At 39.9% G+C, this 6,541-nt stretch overlaps 1 protein-coding gene across 1 annotated transcript; it reads right to left on the reverse strand.

Annotated features, from left to right (window-relative positions):
* Nucleotides 1-763: 763 nt before the first annotated feature.
* On the reverse strand, nt 764-5,843 carry LOC124671097 (putative B3 domain-containing protein Os04g0676650). Its single transcript, XM_047207527.1, has 9 exons — nt 5,543-5,843; nt 4,706-4,999; nt 2,261-2,430; nt 2,080-2,184; nt 1,561-1,650; nt 1,367-1,467; nt 1,200-1,246; nt 1,039-1,115; nt 764-886 (listed from the first exon to the last, which is right to left on the reverse strand). The coding sequence occupies exons 1-9, from the start codon at nt 5,841-5,843 to the stop codon at nt 764-766; spliced, it is 1,308 nt and encodes a 435-aa protein (XP_047063483.1).
* Nucleotides 5,844-6,541: the final 698 nt, after the last annotated feature.

The following is a 6,541-nucleotide window of genomic DNA, read 5'->3' on the forward strand; positions in this document are numbered from 1 at the left end:
TCAAAAGGATCTTTCGATATTTGGTTGATACCCCAAGATATGATCTTTGGTACCCTAAAGGCTCAAGTTTGTATTTTAATGGATACACGGATGCGGATTGGGCGGGAGATAAGGATGATAGGAAATCAACTTCCGGGGTATGCCAATTTCTTGGTAGGTTCTTGGTGTGTTGGTCTTCTAAGAAGCAAAATTGTATATCTCTCTCCACCATCGAAGGCGAATATGTTACCGCCGCAAGTGGATGCACTCAATTGTTATGGATGAGATAAATTTTAAAGGAATACGTTCTTGCCTGCTTGTTTTACAATCATCAGTCGAACAAAAAGTATCTCTTCTTTATCCTGAATAATGCAGCATATTCAGCGACAAACATCAAGACATCATAAACATGGCGAGGGAATATTATGGGAATCGGCTATAATGAAGCAGTACAACGCAACAGGTAAAATTATTTTTTGTACAAATACATAACGAACATCAGCTACACGAATAAGCAAAATTAAGTCACCTAAAAACTGGAAAGTTATTTTCTTCTCGAGGCCAGAGCTATTCACCAGCTACTAGGCCGGGGGGTTCTGTCTGAAATTCAGTTTGAATGCTACAACATGTCAATGCTCATAATTCAGGCAATACGCTCTTGACAATGCTTCTCAGTTTTTTTTCCTGCGACTGATTCTCGATGTTCTTTAATAAGACAAAATGCACCCATCATTGTCTTGGGAGCTCTCTAATGCCGAGCTGAATACGATGAAACTGCCTTCTATCAGGTTCTCTTGGCATGCAGGGTCATGGCGAACCTGCATTCTTCGCTGTTGTTGCCTTCCTCTTTGCATTCCAGACAGAGTAGGGGAGCACGCTGCTGAGTGGCCTTCTCTCCACGGACAATCTGATGATAGATATATATAAAAAAAAAAGATTGGCATAAGGCGTACTAATATCATGAGAGGCACTTTCAAAATAAAACAAAAAAACACATAGCAAAACTTTGGAATATCTATTCATAAGAAAAATTGGGTAGAGTGTGGAATCTTCACATACAAATTTTCCGGACTCCAGGCTTTTGTAGATGATGAGTGTGTCTCCTGCCTCGAGACTATGGGACTTCACGAATTCTCCTGAGATTAAGACAATGCAATTTATCAAGCACCAGTACAAACTTACAAAAAAAACTAAGTGTTCACTTCGATGTTAAAACACACCAGTACTTTCCATGATATACATTCTGCTCTTGTTGTTAGGCCAGAACCTGGTAAGTATCTTGTATCAGCATGGTAAAGTTGAACTAGTGAAGAGGATGCAGATATAAACGCTCCAACACAATGAAGCTATCGCGGAAAAAATAATATAAACCTGAACTAGTGATCACCTGTACTTAAAGTTCCATGTAGCGGGAAGCTTGAAGTCATCCATCTTTAGTATCAGGCCATCCCTTTCAAGCAAAGCTGGAAGGTTAGCCTCTGCATCCCTCTGCAAAATTCAGAATAGTGAAATACAAGGCATAACCACATGTAACAGATTACTTTCATTTTGATTAATCGATAGAGTAAAACTGGGATCTACCTTTGGCAGCACAATTCTTCCGATATTTCCAACATCACTGTTCGTCAAATCCTTGCGCAAGACAATGCGGTATTCTCTACAGTTGAACCTCTATAAAAAAATGCAGAAAAAGATTCGGAGTTAGTACAGTGGGGGAAGACACTGCAAACTGCAGCAGCTGATGATTATCTGGTTGAGCTTTGAATTTTAGCAAATTAGTTTGACATAAGAAGAATGTATTTTCTTCATTTTAATGGTTAAAATTAAGACATGTTTTACTACTCATCGAAAAGAACATCAGGTCCGAGTTGTCTGCACAACAAAAATCTGAAGGTAGAAACAATTAGTGGTGATTGATTGAGTAATTTTCATGTCTTACTAAATTATTAGAATGGGTTTTCCATTACTGTAATTACTTTAACTAATGCAGGTAGCTTTATCTAGTTCCTTTATGTTTTGAGAAATATGGCTTTATCTAATTAATATAATGCAAATCATGTACATCGGAGAATAGCATGTATATTGCAGTAAATTACTTACAGCAGTCAAACTTTCATGGCCCTGATTCAAGTTCTGATTCTCATCTACTGGTGTGTGAGTGGGATCTAGTTCATCACTGATTTCACTCTCCATGTCAGGTGGTTCCTGGAAATCTTGCATCAGGTCTACTCATTCAATTTGAATTATATCAGCATATATGCTCTATCCTGTTGTTATATACCTCTGAATTCTTCACTTTCTTGTTATACATGGCTTCACTCTTCACTTTTTCGGTGTATGTAGCTTCATCGAAGAACTGTGCGGGAGAGTGATTGTTCGATGCCGGAGACATTGGTGGAAAACATGCAGCAGCTACTAATGGTGGATCCACCCTGAAGCTAGATCCAAATCCTATACCATGAGATGCACATAGTGAAGCAAGGCACGAGTAGTTTCTCCATTTTTACAGAGAACAAAACGCACGCAATTTTAGTATATGCAGTATAAGACTTGAATGTGTTCTAGAAAAACTTAGTATTAAGCCGCCATTTATACATCAGTATAACTTGGTAGTTTTCTTTTTGGAACGAAGAGGATATGAACAAATTGCTCCAGAAAAATTCTTAAGGTAAAAATCCAATATATTAGTTGTGCAAAAAATTTAAAAAATAATTACAGATGCAAACAAAGGGTAGCAATTTGTCTATGTGTTTTCTTTGTAAATTAAATATGAACTTTTTTTAGCTGTGTAAAGACAATAGAATGAGTTATTGGACAATGTGTATTAAAGTACAAGTAACTTATTGCACAAACTAATCTAGTGATTTTATCACAATTCTCATATGGTTATATTTTTGCACTCAAAGTTACATGGTACATGCTTGTACTCAATTCTCCATACACACTTTTATTTCACAATATTTCAACAAATATGTTTGCGAAATTTTGGAAACGTGGTCATGCATACATATCTTTCGATTAGCACTTTCCAATGTTGTAATGATTGATTAGGTCGTAGGTTTGGAGTACAATTCTCTTTTAAAACAATGATATAGTGTGGCCGGCCAGTCCTTTATGTTCTCACTTTCTTGATTAAATGAGATAATAAATAAAGTTTCCTTAAAGAAATTTTGAAAAACTTAATCCTGAATTTTCCCCTTTAGTACTATATAAGAAATCATGTTGAAAATAAAGTAACTATAGTCGAGGAACCGCAACCCCTCCAGCCAGATGCCAGTGTTTTTAAATTGGTTAGGATCGCTGAACTTTAGTTGACCCTTGAAGTGATATTTTATTATTCCCTCTGGCCCAGTTTAGGTCTTGCGTTCCTAGATTTTGAGGTTGATCAATGTAATACAAGGAATATATTACAAAAAATGTACCATTAGAAACTTCGTATGATGTGTTTTCAAATGGTATAATTTTTGTCTTATACAATTTATATTACATATTACATTGGTAAAATTGCCGATCTAGGAATACACACAAGACCTATAAACCGGAACAGATGGAGTATCAAAACTAGAGGTGAGTATTATAGTATACTATTATAGAAATAATATAATAGAATTAGAAAAATTCTTAGACCTCCTTCACACCCATGGGTTCAATTGAGAGCATGTAGCGCTCCAAGAGCGTCATTAACCAATATACCTCCTCTCCAAGTAAACCAATTTCATTTAGCTGCCTATACATGAGAGTAATCTTTAAAGAATTTTGTTAAGGAAAATAATAATGTCCCATATGCACCTATTTTAGGTAGTTAGTCATTGTCTCTACTATACATATATATTTGTTAGAAACAAATAAAAAATATTTGCAAACACACTCACTAACAAAATATATTTTGTGAGTTTTCAGAAAATGTGAACAAAAAACCATATATGCGCAAAATGACATATATAGATGAGTCATCAAGTCATACCAAAAATACAAACGTTTGTTAAAATCTTACAAAAATAACAATTGTATTCTTAGTTCCGACATATTAATCCCCGTCTTTACCTTTTTGCGCATCATCATTTTTTGCACAACATTGTAAAGTGTTCATGCATCCATGAAGACTTTTTCAGCTTCCAAATACACACTCTTAGCATGGGGTTCCAGCACACAATTAGTTACGAAAAACACGTGTCGAGCATAGGGTAGTAGTTATGACAAGGGAGATGAGCCAGTTTTTAACACAGTCATATAGTACAAGGCAGGCACTAAGAATCACTTCACTCATATATCGACCTCCATAACCAGAAGAACATAACCACAAATCTGAAGACGGCGCAAGGATACTATATCAAAATCTGTGCAAGTAATTGGAAGAGAACCCTGTATTTTATCAAACTCAAATCACAGTCCACCTCATTCAAGTTTCAACCGTCTACCTCATATAATTACACACAAAAAAACGTGGATGAGGTGGACTGCACGTTGAGTTTGATTAAAGACGGCGGTCCTTCTACAAATATGACAAAATAAAACCTGGACAGAAACTGATATGGTAGACTGTGGGTCGAGTTTGATAAGATTGCAAAGTTGTATTTGGAAAAATGATGGCAGCAAATACTCCTATATCAGATCTCAAAAGTCTAGAAACTGTGGGCTGGGCGGGCCAGGTTCCAAAAATCCACACACATAATTAATATCCACTCATTTTTTGAAACCTCAAACTTGAATAGAATGATATATGTACCTGAATCTTCTTCATGATTACTGCCCTGATGGTAGGAAGGAGCTTGATGATCCTGTATCACAGGAGGGTAAGTGCTGTAGCAAGGGTATCTCGGCATTGCATTAGGCCATGTAGTGGTGGAGCATAGCCTCGAGCTCTGGTGGTAGCCATTGTTGCTGCTGCTGCTGCCACAGGCAAGAGACATGTACGAGCTGTTGTACACGGTCCAGTCCGCAACAAAACCTCTCTGAACCTGCTGCGCCGCAGCGACGCCATTCTGGGAGCCAGGTGATTGCCAGTATTGGTATTGGTATCCTGAAGATTGAGAATAGGGAATTAATCAGGGAAACATTTCACAGAAAACAACAAGAAAGAATTTAAATAGCTAGCTGTGTCCTAAAAAGATGAGGATGATGTAAAACAGAAATGTGCGATATATAAGGTCGAAATTTATGTCCATGTCGCAGTAAAATGATTTGACATGGCTAGAAATGGAAATCCCTGATATGATCTAGCAAGCAGATTATTCAAAAAGAAGGAGCGGAATTTGGCATCTTGGAGCTAGGACAAAAAAAAGAATTTGGCTTCCACGATCTTCCTTAGCGCGATCCTCTTCTCCTGGAATTACGCAGTCCTGACGAGGACGGAGGAAAAAAAACCTAGAACAAGGACCACGAGGAAGGCGGATCTCACGTCCATGGCGGCGCGTGCAGACCGGATCCGAGCGGAGACACGCCGATCAAAACCCTAGAACCACACGGACGAACACTCTAGATTGAAATGGACGGATCACGGGGATGACAATCGCGCGGGCAGAGTTCAGCAACCCAACGACGACGATGTAAAAGAGATACTGACCGGCGGGCATGAGCTGGTTGTTTGACTGGGCGCAGTGCGGCGGCGGCGGCGTGCGTACGGCGTGCACGTGCGGGGGCGGCGCGTGCATCGCCGGCATTGGCCCGTGGATCAGGCCGGCAGGGTTGCAGTACTGGTGGTGGTTGTACGTGACGTTCGGGGCGCCCGGCGCGGACCCCGCGCCCATGGCCGCCGCAAGGAGCGCCTGGTAGGAATTTTGCGGGCCCACCGAGCCCACGAAGTCGCCTCCCACGCCGGCCGCGCCGCCGGAGTTGGACGCCGGCGATCCCTTTGCCTCGGCCATGTTCTCGCGCGCGCGAGGCAGCTCGCTCCGCCTTGCCTCGCTCTGGCCCTGTGTTGTTTCTGTTGTGTATGGGTGGACACTGAAAGAAATGGTGGCCGCGGCCGTGGCCTTTCAAGGGGCTGTGTGTGTGTGTGTGTTCCTATTGATTTCGAGATTTTGGGGGATTTTTTTGTATTCGATCGAGGCAGAGTTAATAATGGAAACACTATGGGAAAAAAACTGAAATTTTTGGGGTATCAAAATGAAAGTTTAAGGTTGGGTGACAGTGTGAGGAATTCACACTTAATGAGAATCAAATCTAGGATTTTTACATGTTCATTTGAGTCATGCCATGATAAGGCAGTAATGTTCAATAAAAGAAGCCAAAGTACCCTAACCATCGAAATCTTTGGGAGTATGTATAGTTCTATGACTTTTGACATCTAGGGGTAGAGTACTCAAGATTTGCTTCATATATGCTTTATTAGTTGAAATGTCCTCTCTCTTTACTACAAGATATACTAAAAGATCTTGTGGTCCCAGAGGACTCGTGCGCATTCGATAGAACATCCAACTAAGAATTCTAAAGGAACGCCCTAATTTGGCATTTTTCGCTACCCTCCATGGTGATAATTGGCATGACCCGTGGCCAAGTTGTGGTTTGCGTATCTAGCGTGTCAGTAATTTTCAAATCATCTGCCTTTGAAAAATCTAATGGG

Source organism: Lolium rigidum, chromosome 7, assembly GCF_022539505.1.
Source record: "Lolium rigidum isolate FL_2022 chromosome 7, APGP_CSIRO_Lrig_0.1, whole genome shotgun sequence".
Classification (NCBI taxonomy): domain Eukaryota; kingdom Viridiplantae; phylum Streptophyta; class Magnoliopsida; order Poales; family Poaceae; genus Lolium; species Lolium rigidum.

Excerpts from the sequence above, each read along its gene's own strand:
- LOC124671097 (XM_047207527.1), bottom strand. The coding sequence starts at position 5,843 with ATGGCCGAGGCAAAGGGATCGCCGGCGTCCAACTCCGGCGGCGCGGCC. Across the intron at positions 5,000-5,542 it reads CAACCAGCTCATGCCCGCCG|GATACCAATACCAATACTGG; the intron begins GTCAGTATCTCT and ends CTCAATCTTCAG. Across the intron at positions 2,185-2,260 it reads AGAAAGTGAAGAATTCAGAG|GAACCACCTGACATGGAGAG; the intron begins GTATATAACAAC and ends CAAGATTTCCAG.